The following is a 23,297-nucleotide window of genomic DNA, read 5'->3' as shown; positions in this document are numbered from 1 at the left end:
TGTTTATAGATAAAGTATCAGAGATATGGGAAAGCTGTAAGCAAGCCTTACTTACAGCACATCACAGGATTAGCTATACCAGGCAAATATATACAAAGTATAGACAGCTTTTATGGAAATAATAGTCAGAGTTTACATATACTTTATAAGGAACTAAATTCAATATCATAATTAACACTGTGTATAATCATACTCCAGAGTATTTACTAACAATTAAAGTAAAGAGGGAAAGGGAATCCTTGTAATACAGGGAGGACGTGATGACTCCTACCAACATGCTAATCAACTCAGAGCTTTTTAATAGACTTTTTTCATTTGTTTAACAGTTTTTAAAGTCTTTTTCGTTTTAACTGCTTATCAATTGTAAATCTAATTTTGTTCTTTTTTCTATATTGAACTTTTTCTCAAAACATCAAAAACTTTTGCTGACAGAACTAGTTTGCAGTTTTTGATGCTGACCTCAATCAAGAAGAAAGTTAACCTAAACCTGTTATCAAAATTTCTTCAGTGTAATAATAATTTAATCATGAATAAGTTATAATAACTTAGTATTCCAAAAATCAAAAGTACAAAGGCTTCCCTCAGTCGAGGTTGAGGTCAGGCGGGGTTAGTAGTAGGGGGTAGTAGTAGGGGTTAGTAGTAGGGGTAGTAGCTGGGTTAGTAGTAGGGGCTAGAGCTGCACACCATACCTAATTTTGTTTCCCAGCTTTTCATTGGCAAGCCTGTAAGATAACAGAGTAACATAACAGCATGCATCAACAGTCAACACCAAAACACAAAACAAACTTCGTAATACGAAACCAGTCGTCAAAAAGTAGAGCTGAGATTATTGAACCTTTAGAAGATATAACTGTTAAAAATATATCTCATGCCCTAAAACTATACAATCACCACCTCTTCTATATTTTTGGCTGTAAAATGGTTTCAAATACATTCCAGTTATCCAGATATCATAAGTGGAACCTTGTTTTTCTGGAAACCTTTTATTAAATAATTAATACCTAATTTAACCATTTACAGATTAATGAATGAACATTTATCAGGAAATATCCTTTTAAATCTTGGAGAAAGGCAACAAAGCTTTCATGGCTGTTGGATTCAAGATTATCAATTTCCGCAACATTGTTACCTAGGTATAATGACAGACTAAGTATCTTATCTGATCTGTTCAGAGTTATACCATTCATCGATAAATAGGTTATTGTAAAATTCTTTAATCTCTTGTCATTCAGAAATCTACCAAGAGTCTTCCTATTCAATACCACAGACACCTATCATCAGTCACTGAAGTCGTCCTAAAGGATTTCTGGACTCTTTTCATGCATTTGTTTCAAAAGAAAAAGTATCAAAGTGAGTCGACCTTGCTGTAACACTCGTAATGTATTAGTAGTGTCCTAACCAGAGATGCAAAATAAAACCAAAAACTATCGACAAACATGCTCAACACATTTCCTGCAGAACAAATGCATCAAAAATGCAAAAACAAGAAGAGCAGTATTATATAATTTTGTTATTATTTCTATTTTTTTTCTATTAAATTTGTGATTCTGTATAAGGTATAAATCATAAAGTGACGACTACCAACTCAAAATCAAAACCTGTATGACTTCATTCCAGGGCACCATTAAGGCCCGGATAAATCGTTGAGGAGCAATCTAAAGCATGCTATGTGACACGTGAACCAGAACAACATCCAGGTAGTACCTCTATACCCAATACCCTCCATCACCTAGGCTATCAATGTCTGGGGGAGGAAACCACATGTACAGTGAAAATAGCAGTCTCAATTTACAATCCTTCTCATGAAATTTAAATGATCAATCAAGTAATACAATAAAAGCAACAAACGATCAACATTAATAAATGATGAAGCATCAGTTAACGACTGTATAGCATGGTTAACTTGTGCCCAAACTATATTGTAAACAAAACATCTACTTTGTTAACCCCATAGGCAATGGCCTTAAAACTACATCCCACTTGATGTTATTAATTATGTAGAAGTACAATAAACAGTTCAATTCCAACATTTAAAGTTATATAATTTAACTCTGTTAAAGTAACTTGAATGGGCTTTGATGAATTCTCAGAGGACAAACTTACTTCTGTTCCTGAACCCATGTGTTGACATTCTGTACGACAAGCTCACTCTCTCGATGAAGACGGTCACCATTAGAGCGGGACTCCTCCAGGGCGACTCTCAGTCCTTGAATCTCCTCATTAGCACTATGGTAATTGTGACGCAGCAGCTCTACCTCATTATGCAGCTTGTCAGACTAGGGGAGGTAATTCACAAAGATGTGAATATGATTGACATTTAGTTTGTTTTTCTCAATTTGAATTTTCTTTTAACACCAAATATGTTGAACAAAAACATTCCACACTTTCACAACTTTCCTATAGCTACTAAAACTGATAAATATTCTCTTGTAATCAGGCACATGATCATGTAACTTATGTTATCAAGCACATGATCATGTAACTTATGTAATCAAGCACAAAATCATGTAACTTAAAGATGTAGCCAATAAAACATCATTACCAAATAACCCTTACACCCCTTACTTCATCTATCTTTGCCTTGAACTTTTCCTGGATTGCGCTGAGCTCGACTTTGAGGACGACGGACTCCTCCTCCAACGACCCAAGGTCATGGAGGGACTGTCGGTTTTTGTCCTGTGTGTTTAACAGCTCCTGTTGTATGTCCTGGTACCGCAACTCAAAGTTCTCAAGCTGGAAACAATTAAATTGACAGTTTGAATTAAAACAGTTAAATTAGCATAAGAATACATTTTCTCCTGAGGACTTTCTGTATTTCAGATATATATACATATGAGTAACCCCGTTAAATGTGGTGACACATTTTTAACTACCTGGCTATATATAGGCAGAAATGTTGTACGAATGCAGTTAATGGCAACACTAATAAGTAAAATTGTTTGTTAAATCAGTTTTCAGGTCTGCTCAGAATCTCAATAACTCTACAAAGTTTTCGTGTTATAGTCAAGACACGATCACTTACAGAAAACCATGATTGAGTAGTCCGAGTCTGAGGTAAAATGAATAGTTATTGATTACATCGATTCATTGAAACATCATAACCTCCTAATAAAACAAGAGGCCCATGGGCCTTAACGGTCACCTGAGTCCTACAGTATTTATTTTTGTTGTTGAAATATGTACCAATTTAAGTAAAAAATAGTTAAGTATAATGTTAACTTAACTTTGTCAGGACCATGAGCTGATCATTCCTAGACCGATTTTAAATAAGATCGGCCTATTATTAATTGTTTTTAAGTTTAGAATAGGTATTTACAAAATAGCGACTGTGGTGGCCATATTGGATTTCTGATTGACCTGAAAAATAACAACACTTTGTCAGGACCATGAGTCGATCATTCCTACAAACTTTCAGTTCAATCGGCCCAGCAGAACTTGACTTTAAGTTTGAAATAGGTTTTCAAAATGGCGGCCGTGGCGGCCATATTGGATTTCTGATTGGCCTGAAAAATAACAACACTTTGTCAGGACCATGAGTCGATCATTCCTACAAACTTTCACCAGCTGTAGGTAGATCCCCCCTGCCCCCCTAGCTGAAGGTAGATCCCCCCTGCGCCCTAGCTCTAGTTAGATCACCCTGCCCTTCCTACTGGTGTGTAACACTATCCTACCTCCTCCTCTGAAGCCCTGTTAAGCTCCTGCATTTTCCTGAGTTCCTGTGTAAGCTCCCTCATCTTCTCCTCGTAAAGAGAGATCTCGTCGGACATCCCTTGGCTCTGCTGTTGTAACTTTGCCATGTCAGTCTTCAGTGCTGCCACCTGGCGGGACTTCTCACCTAGTTGATCCATTGACTCTTTGTGGTGACCTTGAACATTGGTCAGCTGGACCTTGAGGTCATGAACTTTCTGTTCATTCTCCATCAGCTGTCAAACAGAAATGTAACACAAGGTAACTACACGTTTTAATCAACACCTGTAGAATATCAATCAACAACTGTAGAATATCAATCAACACCTGTAGAATATCAATCAACACCTGTAGAATATCGATCAACACCTGTAGAATATCGATCAACACCTGTAGATTATCAATCAACACCTGTAGAATATCAGTAACAAACAACAAAAAGCATTTTTATGTTACTTTACATTTTCAATAAACATGCTAGATTTAAATGATAAGTGGTGTGAAACAGATACATACAGCAGCATGTGTCTTCCTGTACTGTTCCTGGACTCGGTCCAAATCGTTCTGAAGCTGTCCCAGTGTCTCCTCATACCTCCCAACCTGTTAAAATTTGACAGGTTTATAAGTGAGTAAGTCATTTAAAGTTTAGATTCATTGTTTACATACACAGAACAAGTGATAAGTGATCACAGTATCAGGACAATCATCACCTTCATTTACTGACTTCCTGTGAGATGTCTATGTTACTGACCCCCTGTGAGGTTGTCTAATGTTACTGACCTCCTGTGATGTGTCTATGTCACTCACCTCTTGTGAGATGTCTATGTTACTGACCTCCTGTGAGGCATCTATGTTTCTGACCTCCTGTGAGGTGTTTATGTTACTGACTTCCTGTGAGATGTCTATGTTACTAACCTCCTGTGAGGTGTCTATGTTACTGACTTCCTGTGAGGTGTCTATGTTACTGACCTCCTGTGAGGTGTCTATGTTACTGACCTCCTGTGAGGCGTCTATATTACTGACCCCCTGTGAGGTGTCTTTGTTACTGACCCCCTGTGAGATGTCTATGTTACTGACCTCCTGTGAGATGTCTATGTTACTGACCTCCTGTAAGGTGTCTATGTTACTGACCCCTGTGAGGCGTCTATGTTACTGACCCCCTGTGAGATGTCTATGTTACTGACCTCCTGTGAGTGGTGCACTATTTGTTTCTGGGCTGATTGAAGGTTGAGCTTTGCGACCCTGAGTTGTCCTTCACGTTCCACCAGCTCCTCCTTGAGAGCCATCTGTCGCTGGTGCATGGACTCAATGTCAGCACGCAGGTTAGAGGTCAGCTCATCCTTGTCCTTCACCTAAAACAGAACCATCAGCAATACAGGAACGATATAAATTAGTACATATAGAGGCCTGTCAGCTGATCATGTGGCTCTAGACTTCAGCTTTGATCCGGTTCTATTTTTAAAAATTTCACCACAAATTTGAGTATGTTTTGCTTTGTTGAACTCTACTGTATAAAAATATCAAGAGAAACAAAACATAAATTATTGACCAAATACCTTGGAATACATAAACATTATCAAAGACATTATGTATACCGTGTTGGTGAGGTCGTTGATGTGTCTTTGGGCAGAATCGAAATCGTCTTGGAGATCAGCGTTATTTTTGCGTGCCATCTGTAGGTTTTTGCCAGTCTCCTGATGTCGTTCACGCTCCCCTCGGATCTCCTGCTGCAGCTGGGTGAGGATCTGATCCTGCTGTTCTACCTGTGTAATACGTAGTTACTGTGTTAGTGAACTATTCAGGTCTTTATTCACATCTATAGCGTAAGTGAAATATTAGTTAAAATTGAAGCATGAGTGTTCATTATATTAATACAGAATTTGTGTACACAACAAATCTTAATCCTGCAAGATAAATTTGCAGTACTATCAATCATATAGTAAACCTGTATCTATACTGTACTGAGTACACCAGTAAGTAAATGAACATCCAGTGTGTTCCTGGACAACAAAACTATGTACCTGGTCACTGAGCATCTTCTCCTGTTCTCGTGCGCCCTCTAGTTCCACCTCGTATTTGTGGGCTTGCTGTTTGTAGGCGAGGCCCTCCTGTACGGCCGAGTGGTGGTCCTCCTTGGAGTTGACCAGGTCCTTCCTGAGCTTGTCAATCATGGTCTTCTGTTCCTCAATTTCCTCTTCGTAGCTTGTGTTACGCTCTCGCAGTGTTTTCACCTCCATCTGTAGTTTTCGGTTGATCTGTTCATACCTGACCACCTCCGTGACACGCTGGCTTAGTTGGTCCTGTGTGGTCTGTAGACTCTGCTCCATCAGCATCAGCTTCTCCTCGTGATGGGCCAGCTATAATTAGAGTAAAATATTTATAATATTAATTCTTCTAGGTTCTTATACACCGCTTGATCACAACCTAGTTTGTAGGTCGTTTCAAAGCGGTTCACAAATTATTATCCGTGGTTATAGGGCCTTTGCAACCAGCCAATACCTTTCTCAACTCCCTGGGGAACATACAGCCGGAGCTGTCATTTCGGCGCTAACAACTAGCATTCAACAATTCTAGCACTGCCCAACCACATACTCATTTACAGCTGAGTAGACTGGAACAAGCGGAGTAAAGTATCTTGCTCAAATTACAGAACTGACCATAGACAACAGAGACAACAAAGTGACAACACTTGTCACAAGACCATGCAGTATACTACCATTATCAGATGGCCTTGTACTAAATAGACTGTTTCTTTGTTTGAAACATGTTTTTTCATCCATAATTTCAGATAATATCACATGTGTGTACAGGAGGGGTGCGTTAAACTAATTTAATCATTTTTTTTTTTTTTTTCAATCCACAGCAATAAATTTGTTTTGTTAATAAACATATATAGAATTTGTTTTCTGTTCTACAAGTCTAATGGGTTCTGCATTAAACAGGACACATTCTAATTTGCATAAGGTATATTAGAAATGGAGTTGGAATATCAAAATTCTTCAAAAAGAAATAAAGATTTAAATTGCACAGTTATTTATAGTTTTGATAATGTGTCCTTCCAGGAGGAAGACAGTTATTCTCACAGGCCCTCGCACAAAACAGGTTCTACCATCATGTTCTCATGAAAGCTAACTTCCAAAAGTTTTTTTTTTCTGATGGGTGATATTGGTACAAGTAAGCTATAGTGCTGAGTCAGTGAACACTTTATGTAAACGTACCACAGATTGAAGTATTTGCTGAAAGGTTTTAGGGACATAAGTAACAGTATGACATAAACTCCTGATCAAACGGGACATTTAACTGAACCTCTCTGACCCTGTCCCCATCATCCACTTGTACCTGTTGACACCTTAAATCATTACTCAAATTTAATGTTCCAGCTAAACCAGCCTTGTATAGCTCCTTTGAGTCATTCTATAATTAAGTTGTTAAGCTTTCCAAGTTCCATGTTTATCTTCACTCAATCTTGAAAATACGGCTCCCATATTTTTTATTTTTTCTTCTTTTTATGCTATAAATTCCATTATAGACATTTTTCTCCTTATTAAGTACACATGCCTGTACTATGTATTTAACACAATCATGATTAAAAGTGTAAAATTAATTTAAAACTCAAACCAAAAGTTTCTACATTGTGAGATGTCCGATAACATTTCTCTACATGTTACTGAATTACAACCCTAGACATACGGTTGTCAGGGATACGGTTTGTTGTTGACCCTTGACCCTTGACATAGGCAATATCAACTCTACATAACAGCTGGTAACTATTTCTGCTACATGTTCTGCTACAGTTACTCCCCGTAACCCCAGGGACAATACACGACTCAATCTCTTACAGTAAAACCATTCCTACTGACCATTAAAAAGCTCATATCATACAGCTTCAAAGAACTGTCAGAAATGTTCAGAGGAACAGTTTCTTAAAAGGGAAAGTTTAATACAAGAAAGTGAACACTTAATAATCTTTATCAAATAAACAGAAATTTAAATTTCATCCCTAGAAAGAGAACACAAGTGTTTGCATACAGCCTTATGAAGTCTACAGAGTGGAAGAGAGCAGTTTTTAAAATTGCCTTTCACTGTGGTAGCAATAGCATTAGATGTCCACTGACTTTACAACTGCAGGGCCCTATTGATGGCCTGTACACAGTCAATCTTATGGTTGTACACATCCCATAGCACTTAATGTGTTTTCTTCCTGAACCAAATACATTACATTTAAGCTCAAGCAGGTGCTTGCTTGTAATCCAAACAACATTTGTTTTGTACATCAGTACACACAAATAGCTTTTAGAAATTCATTTTTAGCTTAAATTACATAAATTCAAAACTATTAAATCATAGGTATTTTAAACTGAAATATTAAGATAAGAACACCTGTATTAAGAATAAGCCACAGGTCTTCATAACGATACAGACTTATCTAACAATGTTCCTACCCTTCCAGTCCTGTGCTGATATGACCTCAGTCTGTCGTCTAAATCCTCCCTCCAGTAAAAATCCATATTTTCTGATTATATCAGGTGCATTTGAAATTATCAAAAGTTGAGCACAACCTTATACCGGCCATAACCGACCCCCGTATACCCAAAATAGGCCTAGTCATATAGTAGATCCCTGTACCCAGACACAGACCTAACTCAGTCTGCTACACAGTAGTGTAATGTTTCCATTACATTGTGTTTTATAAATGTCATAGATCACTAAATTTTAATATACACCTATTTCAATAGCTCCTATGTTATTCTACTTATTAATTGATAAGATATATATCATTACGGTTAAGCTAGCAGCATTCCTGTATAACAACCTCGTGTTTGGAGGATGTGTGTCTGATGGTGTAAGGTGACCCTACCACAACAGGTTCATGTGTCAACCCTTAAATAATAACCTCTAAAGTAAAACTAGATACCATTTCACAATAACAATGAATACTGATCTTTATACATCCAACACATTGAGATTCCTTCTACTGAAATGGGCAAATAATGTCCACTCAAATAATGTCTACTCAAATAATGTCTACTCAATTAATGTCTACTCAAATAATGACTACTCAAATAATGTCTACTCAAATAATAATGTCTACTCAAATAATGTCTACTCAAATAATGTCTACTCAATTAATGTCTACTCAAATAATGACTACTCAAATACCAGGGACAAATCACAACCAGTCTTACCCATGGATAGACAACATATGCAATGACCTCAAAGACAGACCACACCCATCCCTACCCAACCCCCAGGGACAAATCAAAACCAGCCTTACCCATGGTTAGACTACACCTACTGATACCCTGGGGACATACCACACCCATCCCTACCCAACCCCCAGGGACAAATCACAACCAGCCTTACCCATGGTTAGACTACACCTACCAATACCCTGGGGACATACCACACTAATCCCTACCCAAACCCTGGGTGAGCAATACCAATCTTGCTCTAGGCTAGACCACAACTTCTCACACTCCAGGGACAGACCACACTGATCCCTTACCTAAAACTACACCTACCCACATTTGGTGGATGGACCACACCCATCCTTACCCCAGGGATAGACTAAACACACGTAACCTGTGGGACAGACCACACCCATCCTTACCCCAGGGATAGACTACACACACGTTACCTCAGGGACAGACCACAGCCACCCCTACCCCAGGGATAGACCATACATACATTATCTCAGGGACGGACCACAGCCACCCCTACCCACACTGGGACCTATGTCAGATCCCCCTACCCCAGGGACAGACCACAGCCACCCCTACCACCACTGGGACCTATGTCAGATCCCCCTACCACTAATAAAGAGCAGACCTACCCCTGGGATAGACTACACACCCGTTACCTCAGGGACAGACCACAGCCACCCCTACCCCAGGGATAGACTACACACACATTACCTCAGGGACAGACCACAGCCATCCCTACCCACACTGGGACCTATGTCAGATCCCCCTACCACTAATAAAGAGCAGACCTACCCCTGGGATAGACTACACACACGTTACCTCAGGGACAGACCACAGCCACCCCTACCCCAGGGATAGACTACACACACGTTACCTCAGGGACAGACCACAGCCATCCCTACCCACAGTGGGAACTATGTCAGATCTCTCTACCACTAACACAGCCATCTCTACCCATACTGGGACCTATGTCAGATCCCCCTACCACTAATACACAGCCATCCCTACCCATACTGGGACCTATGTCAGATCCCCCTCCCACTAACACAGCCATCCCTACCCATACTGGGACCTATGTAAGATTCCCCTATCACTAACAAAGCCATCCCTACCCATACTGGGACCTATGTCAGATCCCCCTCCCACTAACACAGCCATCCCTACCCATACTGGGACCTATGTAAGATTCCCCTATCACTAACAAAGCCATCCCTACCCATACTGGGACCTATGTCAGATTCCCCTACCACTAACACAGCCATCCCTACCCACACAGGGACCTATGTCAGATCCCCCTACCACTAACACAGCCATCACTACCCACACTGGGACCTTTGTCAGATCCCCCTACCACTAACACAGCCATCCCTCCCCACACTGGGACCTATGTCAGATCCCCCTTCCACTACCACAGCCATCCCTACCCACACTGGGACCTATGGCAGATCCCCCTACCACTAATAAAGAGCAGACCTACCCCTGGGATAGACTACACACACGTTACCTCAGGGACAGACCACAGCCACCCCTACCCCAGGGATAGACTACACACACGTTACCTCAGGGACAGACCACAGCCATCCCTACCCACTGTGGAAACTATGTCAGATCTCTCTACCACTAACACAGCCATCTCTACCCACACTGGGACCTATGTCAGATCCCCCTTCCACTACCACAGCCATCCCTACCCACACTGGGACCTATGGCAGATCCCCCTACCACTAATACACAGCCATCCCTACCCATACTGGGACCTATGTCAGATCCCCCTCCCACTAACACAGCCATCCCTCCCCACACTGGGACCTATGTCAGATCCCCCTACCCCTAAAACACAGCCATCCCTACCCATACTGGGACCTATGTCAGATCCCCCTATCACTAATACAGAGCAGACCTACCCACACTGGGAGCTATGTCAGATCCCCCTACCACTAACACAGCCATCCCTGCCCATACTGGGACCTATGTCAGATCCCCCCATCACTAATAAAGAGCAGCCCTACCCACCCTGGGACCTATGTCAGATCCCCCTACCACTAACACAGCCATCCCTGCCCATACTGGGACCTATGTCAGATCCCCCCATCACTAATAAAGAGCAGACCTACCCACACTGGGACCTATGTCAGATCCCCCTACCACTAATAAAGCCATCCCTACCCATACTGGGACCTAAGTCAGACCCCCCTACCACTAACACAGCCATCCATACCCACACTGGGACCTATGTCAGATCTCCCTACCACTAATACACACCCATCCCTACCCATACTGGGAACTATCTCAGCCAGCCCAATCACTAATACAGAGCAGACCTACCCACACTGGGCCCTATGTCAGATCCCCCTACCCCTAACACAGCTATCCCTACCCCCACTGGGACCTATGTCAGATCTCCCTACCACTAATACACACCCATCCCTACCCATACTGGGACCTAAGTCAGATCCCCCTACCACTAACACATCCATCCCTGCCCATACTGGGACCTATGACAGATCCCCCCATCACTAATAAAGAGCAGCCCTACCCACCCTGGGACCTATGTCAGATCCCCCCATCACTAATACAGAGCACACCTACCCACACTGGGCCCTATGTCAGATCCCCCTACCCCTAACACGGCCATCCCTACCCACACTGGGACCTATGTTAGATCCCCCTACCACTAACACAGCCATCGCTACCCATACTGGGAACTATGTCAGATCCCCCCATCACTAATATAGAGCAGACCTACCCACACTGGGACCTATTTCAGATCCCCCTACCACTAACTCAGCCATCACTACCCACACTGGGACGTATGTCAGATCCCCCTACCACTAACACATCCATCCCTGCCCATACTGGGACCTATGTCAGCTCCCCCCATCACTAATAAAGAGCAGCCCTACCCACCCTGGGACCTATGTCAGATCCCCCTACCCCCACACTGGGACCTATGTCAGATCCTCCTACCACTAACACAGCCATCCCTATCCACACTGGGACCTATGTCAGATCCTCCTACCACTAACACAGCCATCCCTCCCCACCCTGGGGCCTATGTCAGATTCCCCTACCACTAACAAAGCCATCCCTACCCATACTGGGACCTAAGTCAGATCCCCCTACCACTAACACATCCATCCCTGCCCATACTGGGACCTATGACAGATCCCCCCATCACTAATAAAGAGGGGGGCTACCCACACTGGGACCTATGTCAGATCCCCCTACCACTAACACAGAGCACACCTACCTCCTGTGCACAGTCCTTGTACTGGGCTCTGGCCTCAGACAAATCTGTCTTCAGGTGGTCCACCTCATTCTGCAGCTCAGATCCCTGTAGAAGAAACAATAAGGTTGTTTTACAATACTAGTTCATTGTGTGTGTTTATTGGAAATTTTATTGTAAGCCACTTGCACATCATTCTGACCAATAGTAAGGCTTACCATCATCAAAATGTCCAGTTTTCAATAATTTACTTTAATCATCTTTAAATATGCCATCAAATGACCCAATAACTGAGGAGTACGTTACTTAGATAAGTTATTCTTATTATAAAACAGTATTATGAAATTGCTAACACATGTGGTGCAAACTAGTTTTGAATAGTTGAGGCGATGCTGGTATTTTGCTGTACAAGTACAAATGATATTTCATTCATACCAAAGTATCATTTTACTGTACTCACCTGGTTTTCTGCCCTTTGCTTGGCTCCCTGGAGGTGACTGATTTCTATCTTCATATCTTTGATGTTTGCTTCTAGCTTCTCAATCTGGAAAAGTGAATTTTCATATTCCCTTATTGTCATTTCCATGCCAAAGTCCAGCCCCCCATTTAGGGGCTCGGTATCTCGGGAAATCCCATACCTCTGGTCCATCTTCCTCATTTTCTCCTCAACACTGCGACTGAAATCCATCCTCACGAAATATCAAAACAACACTCTCACAAAGAATCTCTAATTCAGCCACACCGGTAAATATTAAAGCAAAATTCCTAGCTTGTTTTTCGACAGTTTGATTCAATCTATTCCAATGTTGATTGTTTTATTCCAACACTGATCCTTCCGTACCAGAGGGAGTGAGAGTGAGTGTCCAGCAGACTCCCCATAGCCGACCCTGTGTATAGACACTGTCTATATGTAATACATAGCTGGGACACTAACAAGCTGGCTGATCACTCAACCATACACTTTCTTATGTTCAAATCTCGGATGATTTAAATTTACTTAGCAAATAGACATGAAAGCGACACTGTGCTGATATGATCTGTGTCAATAGATTGAAGAATGCCACACTTAGTACGATCCAACGATAACCAATTCTGAATGAGTCCCTGTGACCCCTTGATAGGTCTTTTCAGGTAAAAAGTATCAAGGTTGATCTAACAGGCAAACTGTGTAAAGGTGAATTACAATGTTTTGTATGTTCCTTCACTGATTCAAACTGTGTAAAGGTGAATTACAATGTTTTGTATGTTCCTTCACTGATTCAAACTGTGTAAAGGTGAATTACAATGTTTTGTATGTTCCTTCACTCAGTCAAACTGTGTAAAGGTGAATTACAATGTTTTGTATGTTCCTTCACTGATTCAAACTGTGTAAAGGTGAATTACAATGTTTTGTATGTTCCTTCACTGATTCAAACTGTGTAAAGGTGAATTACAATGTTTTGTATGTTCCTTCACTGATTCAAACTGTGTAAAGGTGAATTACAATGTTTTGTATGTTCCTTCACTGATTCAAACTGTGTAAAGGTGAATTACAATGTTTTGTATGTTCCTTCACTGATTCAAACTGTGTAAAGGTGAATTACAATGTTTTGTATGTTCCTTCACTGATTCAAACTGGGTAAAGGTGAATTACAATGTTTTGTATGTTCCTTCACTGATTAAACCTTACTGACTCTCAATAAGAACTTCTACAAGATAGATACCTTGGGGGTTGGGGTTAAACACTAAACTATGTGAAGATACATGTAAGATGTTTTAGGGATATGTATTGTCGTTTTATCAGGGGTCTTCACTGACAGCAGGATTACAGTGATAACACAACATATCCCTGCCAGGATTCCACTCCAAATGAACACTGTTTGGTCAGACCTCAGCCCACAGAATCCCTAATCCTCTACTCCATATGTACTATATAAACTCCCACAGAAGCACCTGTCCAGACAAATATTGACAGCAATCCTCCGACTTAGGCTGGTTTTCTCGGCTATACATCTGACTAAAACCTGATAACGGAATGACAGATACACACACTGATGGACTGTCACAGAAAGTCTTTGTTGCCCTATGGCATGGCATGTAATTGCCTTGACAACACAAATGAACACCTTGTCAAGTAAAATCCAGCACCAGAGTTACAAAGAGTCAGACACAAAAGTTCTGCTAGGACTCCAGGGGAACCATTGTGAGTTAGTAGCATTATAGATTTCTCACGATAATATCCTCACAGCAGCTAGCCATAAAGCCAACCCTCAAAATGTCCGACCAGCACAGGTATACCAGTCTCCATCTCTCTATATAATGGCTGCAGTATTGATCACAGCTTTACCATTAAAGGAAGTGAAATTAGCCGTTTGGAATGCGAAGAAAATTAAAAACTTAGAGCTACATGCAGCAGTCTACGACTAAATCAATATCATGAAACTGTCTGTAGAATTCTCTACAATACTATCTCTCTCTCTATTGAGAAAGAATCACATATTTTCAAAGAAGCACTTTCGAAAAGGTCAAAACTACAACATGTCCGAAGTCTTGGTTGCATTAATTCCAAATGTTTGGTTGGGCTCTGAAAACTGTCCAAAGTTTGTGCCCGGTCTAACTCCAAGCTTTTATCTTGAGGAATTCCTACATTTGTTCTTCAATGGCCAACACCATGCGTCCCCAACTATCTCCACCTATAGAGTTTCCTCGTTGGTGAATGGGACACCTATCTTAAATCAATACGATAATAGCGTGCTAGCCTGTGAGACCAATGAGTATACATGGTACACCAATCTGATGTTACTCTATAGAGCCGGGTCTAGTTCCACGCGTCACTGCTCCCCTATACCGCCCCCCTTCACATCTCAACGCTACCTAACCCTGCTCCCTAACACACATTTTGACACAGTTCAATCGTGTACTTAGTAATCACATTTAACTCAAGCTAAAGGAGTAAAGATACTTTTTGTAAGGAATTCCAACCATTATGGTGCAATATCAACACCCTGGTGGATTATATTTGACAAAATGTTTCTACATGACCAGATTTGTTATAGACAGGTGAAAGTCCAATTCATACCAAATTCTTTCGCGAATTTTATTTTTTGTGCTCAACTAAATACAGTAACTGTTCTGGTATTACTGCCAGGTGATTTGAGAAGAAAAAAATTATCTGACGAATGATAAATGTTGAATAGAGTATTTAGATAACTTCAAATTAAAGAACTCATAAATACAAATCTGATATCTACATGTTAGTATTCTAACTGATATCTAACTACTCAATGACTCTGTGTTATAGAGTCGTGTGTCCTCTATATCTCTCAAACTATCACCATTGGAAATCTACGTTACCTGTGTTTAATGTTTTACATGTCACGAAACACACAGTGATTTTTAAGAAACAGAACTGAAGACATGACATAGTGGTTGACTGAACGCTCTCAGTACAATAGACGGGAATATTGACCTGATAAAAGTCATCTCTACTGCTGTCCTACTGACACAGGGAGGATTATTACGGGGATAATCCACGTTAATCCGGTTATTGTATTAACACAGCAGTAATTCAATATATATATATTTTCTTTTGGATGATATTCCAATTAAACAATTAGGATTATATATTCCATGAATAAACTAATCAAACTATCGCTCTAATTATAAATACATAACAAATAACACAAAGGGTCAAAGCTGAATGGTCAACATGTAATATTCTATAGTGCATTATCAAAGGTCTTTGAATGTAATCTTTAATCTCGAGCATTTTAGAAAATCTGGTACTAGCAGGATTAGATCTAAATAGGCCGTAAGTCACATAGATAATTGATTGGTGTATGGTCATTCACTGGAGGCTGTGTACTATCTTGATCTCAGTGTTGACTTCTGAACATATCAGTGGACAAATATTGAACAACCTCGAATGCCAGTGGTCAAACGGTCACCAGCGGGATTACAAACAGGATTGACCATTATCAATGGTATGGTTACGTTTAAACCTATTCTAGAAATTCCATTTTGATGAATTATATATTAGGTGTTATCTGGGAAATATCTGCAATTGTACAATACACATATAGGGTACCTAAGGCGCAAATGACACAGGGCAATACTAGTAAATTATCAGCTATATTTATACCTAACAGGAAGTCATAAGGTAAAACAGGTAAACTGTAATTGTTGATATTGACGAAAGTCTTTATTTTGATGTACTAGCTGTCATTCCTATTAAATCAATTATAAACAAAACTATTCCTCACAGCTATAATCACAATTAACAGAATGACCCAACATGAGCTTTGGGATAATTAAAGGAACCTGGTGAACAATATTCCCTCCTAAAATAACAGAATTTTATCTTTTGAAATTCTGCCAACATTTTTTAAAACAGTTTTTGATTATTCATATCATTGTCTACCTACAGTGCCTGGTTGTTTTCTTCAAGAATTCTGTTAATGTCATCGTGTGTACCTTAGCTGTCCTTTTCACACACTTAGCACATAACTTACAGCCATAAGGATTATACAAATGTGTATCACTCGGACCAAACTCACTTTATACTTGATATTTATGTTTGAACATTAAATGTCAGTAAGATATTTTTACACAGCACCTGCAGGTAGGCACTATAACGATAGTTGTCTGTAGTATTCTAGTCCCCCAGGTAGGCACTATAAAGATAGTTGTCTGTTGTATTTTAGTCCCCTAGGTAGGCACTATTTAGATAGTTGTCTGTAGTATTCTAGTCCCCCAGGTAGGCACTATAAAGATAGTTGTCAGTTGTATTCTAGTCCCCCAGGTAGGCACTATAAAATAGTTGTCTGTTGTGTTCTAGTCCCCCAGGTAGGCACTATAAAGATAGTTGTCTGTAGTATTCTAGTCCCCCAAGTAGGCTCTATAAAGATAGTTGTCTGTTGTATTCTCGTCCCCCAGGTAGGCACTATAAAGATAGCTGTCTGTTGTATTCTAGTCCCCCAGGTAGGCCCTATAAAGATAGTTGTCTGTAGTATTCTAGTCCCCCAAGTAGGCACTATAAAGATAGTTGTCTGTTGTGTTCTAGTCCCCCAGGTAGGCTCTATAAAGATAGTTGTCTGTTGTATTCTAGTCCACCAGGTAGGCACTATAAAGATAGTTGTCTGTTGTATTCTAGTCCCCCAGGTAGGCCCTATAAAGATAGTTGTCTGTTGTGTTCTAGTCCCACAGGTAGGCCCTATAAAGATAGGTGTCTGTTGTATTCTAGTCCCCCAGGTAGGCACTATAAAGATAGTTGTCTGTTGTGTTCTAGTCCCCCAGGTAGGCACTATAAAGATAGTTGTCTGTTGTGTTCTAGTCCCCCAGGTAGGCACTATAAAGATAGTTGTCTGTTGTGTTCTAGTCCCCCAGGTAGGCACTATAAAGATAGTTGTCTGTTGTGTTCTAGTCCCCCAGGTAGGCTCTATAAAGATAGTTGTCTGTTGTATTCTAGTCCACCAGGTAGGCACTATAAAGATAGTTGTCTGTTGTATTCTAGTCCCCCAGGTAGGCACAATTAAGATAGTTGTCTGTTGTATTCTAGTCCCCCAGGTAGGCACTATAAAGATAGTTGTCAGTTGTATTCTAGTACCCCAGGTAGGCTCTAAGACTTCAAAGTATCATATTAAAATGAATTTAAATAATATCAAAGGGTGATAACATGTATAAATTTTCCTAAGTTTGTAAAATCAAGGTTAACTTGTTCTAGATAGGTAATACATCTGTATATATATGCTGATCCTGAAAACTGCTATAACAGCAAAAATCCTAATTATGAAGTATCATTGTTATTAGTTAGTATCACACATAAACTCAATTCTTCTGAGAATTGTTATAAACTACTCTGAACCAATCTTTATCAATTCTATTTTCCTCCAAAACAATACTACATACGCTGTATCAGTAGAATGTCATCAAAATATTTCATTCAGTAATTTCATCAACATAGTAATATGTTCTAATTTGTAGTTAAATCATAAACAAGACTTAATATTTAGATAATTGTGTTAGGAGAAATGACAAGACCATTCTATGTGACAGGTATTATTAACAGAACGACCTGGTGGGTCCTCGTCGATAATAACTAAGGCAGGCCGTGTTACATTTACAAGGTCTACTTAACACTGGAGGGATTTCTTTGAGCAGGATATTTTAGTCGACGTTTATTGACACAGGTAAAATAAATTGATGGTAGAGTATGATATTATGCGTGGCTACCTGACACAGGTATGACTACTGTCCCCAGTCAGGTTTGGACATGTACCCCTGCCCATTAAAACACAGGAGGGAAATCTTCATTGACAGCAGGGAAGCATGATCAGACATGCTGCTCATTCTTGGTCACAAATTCTCTCAAAACTGATAGAGTTACTTCCCTTCATCACTTTTATTTTAAAACACAAAAATAATCTCCCTTGTACTTTTTAATGTTTGTTTCTTTATCAATTTGTAAAAAATATACGAACCCCAAACATGTGCTTGATGCAGCACAATCTCCCATTATGCACCTGTCATAAAAGCCCAGGTTTTGCAAAGACAGTATCAATAGGGATTTCAAAGGAGCAAATGATAAATCTGCTGAAGGATTGGTAACAACAAATTCACTACATTTTGATCTCATTGATATTATCATTGTCAGTGATACATTTACATGTGATCTTCAAGTCCTATCATCATACAACTATCATCATACAATTTTGATGGAACACATAGAATTGCTGGAAATACTGAAATTATAATTAATGTACTTTTCATTAAAAAAAATCATCACATTAACAATATCCTGAGAAATTCAACAAAATAAAACACAGTCAAACCTACTCATGAACACCCTATATGAGAGTAAGGTCACTTTTCTTTTTTCCATCTGTTTTTGAATCAATGACTACTTTCAGAAGTCAAATGTTTTTAAAGCTTCCTAGGCTGGTCATTTTATACAGGTTAGACTGTAATAAATCATTGTTTCATTAAGAAATGGAGAATTCATACCTCTTCCATCTTGTTTGCGATGTCACTGCTACAGGCTTTGACCTGAGATTCACTCTGGAGGAGTTGTTCCTGGCGATGGCCCAGCTCCTGTTCGACAGCCTGGCCCCGTGCCTGGATCTGTCGCAGCTCAGCCTCCATGTGAGACAGCTGGTCCTGTAGGCGGTTGGTGTCGGACTTGTGGCGTTGGTGAGATGAGGCAAGGTTCAGCTGCAGCTGCTGGATACTCTGCTCCAGACGATCATTCTGGAAAAAAAAAGATTTATGCCATTCTATCAAAACGACTAATTCATAAAGAATTTCATAACAAACCCAGTGAAATAAGAACTAAAATCTTGATTCTATGAATATTGGTTTGGTAGATGTAGATGTTAAGGCTGTCACAATATATCCAACGAGAGTTCCGCGAGGCGGTACATGATACGCCCGTCAGATGTCGAATGAGCAGTTTGCCACAAAGGGTCATAAGCGTCCATTCTACAAAGCGCCTTACCTGCATAAATAACCGGCAAATAATTTTGCTTATCGAACTTGTCCGAGCTTTCATGGCAATGAACCTTCCTACCAAGTTTGAAATTGATCCATTCAAAATTACTCAAGTTATTGAGCGGAAACTGTTTCAGCAATTTTACAAAGGGCCATTTCTCCGTAAATAACTGGCAAATAATTTTGGTTATCGCAAGCTTTCAAAGAAATGAACCTTTCTATGAAATTTGAATAAATCTATTCAAAATTACTGAAGCTATTGAGCGGAAACTAATGAATGTGTGCCCGCCTACCTGCCTGCCCGCGTGAAAACATAATACAGAAGGGAATCAGTTACAATTTCACAACCATAGGTTGGTTAAACACAATATTAAATCTATGTGATGCATTTCATATATGATTCAGTTCGGAAACATTCCAACAACACTTTCTGTTTAAATTGAGCTCCTTTTTCCACTAACAATATATCGGGACGCGTATCACAATACACTCTCTGTATTGTAATTTATTGTGATACAACCCATGACAACCCTAGTAGTTGTAATATCATGACAGTATAATCATTCCTATCCATTTACCAGCGTAAATGACAGGATGACATAGGAAGTCTACTTTACATACCTCTTTCATGGCACTGTTCTTCTGTTCGCGGACGGCGGCGAGTTCAACCTTGAGATCGTTGATCTGATCCTGTTGGTCAGACATCTGTCTAAGTTTGGCCTGAAGTTCACTCCTTGTCTCTTCCAGGGCCATATCAAGGTGGGCAATCCTGTCCTCCTTGTCAAGGTACTAAAAGGGAGGCAACTCACTCATTACACCTACATATGACTAAATACATGGGTCACATCATTTTGTTTGCAAAATTATAAATAGGCATTTCAGTTTAAAAAAAATGAATTTTCATAAAGATTTTACAGCGACAAACTTTCCACCACAAAATAAAGCATAGTTAGAAATTGAAAGATTGACTTGAATACCATTCATGGATGTGTGTGACTTACCTCCTGATCTGTGTGGCTGTGATCTCCCTGGTATACGTAAAGCTCATTCTCCAGTTTTTTAGCACGCTCTTCATGGGTAAGAGACTAAAAACCAAATAAATTTTCCATTAAAATCAATGATGTTTCCTACATCAAATAAAACACTGATCCATTAAAACGAAACACTGATCCATTAAAACGAAACACTGATCCGTTAAACTCATACTGGTTTCACAGACTTGACAGGCCAGTGCTTACCTCTGACTGGAGCAATGCGTTCCTGTCCTTGAGGTTTTTGATGTTCTCCTCACACTCGTGGACACGGTTGCTCGACATGGACAGTTCGTCCTGGGTGGTGCGCAGCTCGGTTGTTAGCTGCTCAATGACCTCCTCAAACTTATTGACCTCGTGTTTTGTGTCGCTGTACAAGGCCTCTATATTTTCCAGCTCATTCTTCAGTGTCTCTAACTGATGTTCCTTCTCCAGCTCCCGCTTACGGCTCTCGGACAGCTTGTCCTGGTGATAAAATTCACAAAAGATCAATAAAATTTAATGTCACTAATTATTTGAAATGATAAAGGTGTTAAAATTTGAAAGTTTGTACCTGTATAACAAATTTATTAATTTATAATATTTCACCTATAATAGATTTGTAAATTGTTACTTGCAATAAGGATTTTTGTTACAATTTTAAGTTTTTAATCACATAAAATGTTAGAGGTATTTCAAAGAATAATAATGTTGCAACATGTTTAACATGTACATTGTTTGTGCTTAAAGTAAAACTTTGATATTACGTTAATTATTCAGGTATTTGTGGATATATCCCAGTAATAAGCTTGGTCTAAACTGCCACTCACCTGAAGAGTTTTGACAGTTCCCTCTAAATGTCCGACCTCATTCATACTCTTGCCATACTTCTGTTTGAAGCTGTCCAGCTCTGATTCTAGAGCATGGCCTTCCTCACGACTGCTGTCTAACTGGTCCTCCAGTAGGATGATCTGCTGACGGGACTCGGCCAGAGATACCTCATGTTCATGTAGCTTGTCATTCTGACGCTTCATCTGTAAATAACATATACTTCCTGTCACACTGATCAGAAGCTTGGTTCAGCCTTTGGAATCCTAAAATCACACACTGTATGATCACCCCAGCTTATCAGTTATCATATCTTTACCCATTTATTTTACTTTTTCTATAAACAGTTCCAACAAACTATTACTTATAGTTGATATCATTGCAAATAGTAGAACAAGATTTGTTACTTATTTTTAGATAAACTGTACCTTTGTTCTAACCCTCCATCATAATAGGGCTGTATATCTGCTCCCATCTCAACCACTCTGACCCTCTATATCAGCCCCTTCCTACTCCAGCTTGTGTCCCTTGCCTTAACTTGCCCTAGATCTGCCTGCCCCTCCATCCCTGCTACTCCCTCCCATCTTTATGTCCCCTTGTATAGTACACTGTCTGCCCCCCACCCCCATGTCTCCCAAGTATGCCCTAAGTCCGTCTACTACCTCGATTGAAGTATCATCCTGCATCCTCTTCATCCTGTCAATTTCGTCGTTGAGTGCCATGATGGTTGTCTTGTGGTCCAGGTTCTCCTTCTGTCCGTCACTGTTCTGGTTATGTGTCATTTCAAGTTCCTCGCGCACAAGGTCCATATCCTGTTGGATCCGTTTCACTTCCTGTTCGTGACTGCTCCTGGCTAGCTGGAGTTCCGACTTCAGCTGCTCTATTGTTCGTAAGTGGTTTTTCATCTGAAAGGATTAAAGAACAAACATTAGACTCAGTTCTACGTCAGACAGGAACAAAGGCCCTCACACCGAGCTTTATGTAACTACTTGGGTAAATTCTAAGTGTAACATATACCCACGAATAATTTGGATTATTGTTAGTTCTAATGGATGTACTACATGTTTTATTTTGAAATTTCGATTTTCGTATCGTCAAGTTAAATAATTTTGTTAATTTTAACCATACCAAAACATCAGTAGGTAATGAATGGAGAGCCAGAAATAGATTACTTCCACAAGAAAACCTGATCTATAAACAATTAACAATAATGACATGGTTAGTACTGTACATAAAGGGAGAGAACCCTATATTAAAGACAATGTATAATAAACATGCAAAGACTAAACTGTATATGTTAATTTTATCATGAAAATAACAAGAGGCCCATAGGGCCTGTATGGCTCACCTGGATATCTAAGCAATCATGGCAGAATATTCTCCAAATGAGATCCATGGGAATATGCCAGACCTCAAGGCCAATCCTTGTAGCATATATATCTGTATTCAATTTTTCATGCCCAGCAATTTTATGTATGGTTATGGGGTGGGGATCTCAAATGTTTCCAATCTGTGACTCAGAAACTAGGTCCCTACGGTTGTGGCCAGACCCCAGGATCAATTCAAATATCATGACTGTATTTGTCTCTTTATGCCCAACAATTGTATATATAGTTTTGGGGTGGGGATCTTAACCATTTCGAAGTTATGACCCAGGGGTTAAGTCTCCAAGGGTGGGGCAGTCCCCAAGGCCATCCTGGAAGCATATGTGCATTCATCTCTTTATACTCAGCAATTGTCTATATGGTTACAGGTCAGGGATCTCAACTGTTTCCAAGCTGTGACTAAGAAACTAGGTCCCTAGGGGTTCGGTCAGACCCCAGGGTCTATTCTAATATCATGACTGCATTCGTCTCTTTATGCCCAGCATTTGTATAT

The 23,297-nt window shown here is 40.0% G+C and overlaps 1 protein-coding gene across 1 annotated transcript in view; it reads right to left on the bottom strand.

Annotated features, from left to right (window-relative positions):
- LOC110463319 (myosin-2 heavy chain-like) overlaps positions 1–23,297 on the bottom strand; it is a 116,451-nt gene that overhangs the window by 8,326 nt on the left and 84,828 nt on the right. Inside the window, exons 33-48 of the mRNA XM_021517823.1 lie at positions 22,082–22,324; positions 21,422–21,625; positions 20,820–21,077; positions 20,583–20,666; positions 20,203–20,370; positions 19,099–19,341; positions 12,578–12,661; positions 12,142–12,225; positions 5,709–6,044; positions 5,283–5,450; positions 4,872–5,039; positions 4,204–4,287; positions 3,672–3,923; positions 2,566–2,733; positions 2,104–2,276; positions 690–722 (exon numbers count right to left, since the gene is read on the bottom strand). Of these exons, the coding sequence (XP_021373498.1) occupies positions 690–722; positions 2,104–2,276; positions 2,566–2,733; positions 3,672–3,923; positions 4,204–4,287; positions 4,872–5,039; positions 5,283–5,450; positions 5,709–6,044; positions 12,142–12,225; positions 12,578–12,661; positions 19,099–19,341; positions 20,203–20,370; positions 20,583–20,666; positions 20,820–21,077; positions 21,422–21,625; positions 22,082–22,324 (2,750 nt within the window). The remainder of the gene's footprint in view (positions 1–689; positions 723–2,103; positions 2,277–2,565; positions 2,734–3,671; positions 3,924–4,203; positions 4,288–4,871; positions 5,040–5,282; positions 5,451–5,708; positions 6,045–12,141; positions 12,226–12,577; positions 12,662–19,098; positions 19,342–20,202; positions 20,371–20,582; positions 20,667–20,819; positions 21,078–21,421; positions 21,626–22,081; positions 22,325–23,297) is intronic.

This window comes from Mizuhopecten yessoensis, unplaced genomic scaffold (assembly GCF_002113885.1).
Source record: "Mizuhopecten yessoensis strain PY_sf001 unplaced genomic scaffold, ASM211388v2 scaffold10889, whole genome shotgun sequence".
NCBI classification, from domain to species: Eukaryota; Metazoa; Mollusca; class Bivalvia; order Pectinida; family Pectinidae; genus Mizuhopecten; species Mizuhopecten yessoensis.
Note: the sequence above shows the minus strand (reverse complement) of the source record. Positions and strands in the feature narration are given on the sequence as shown.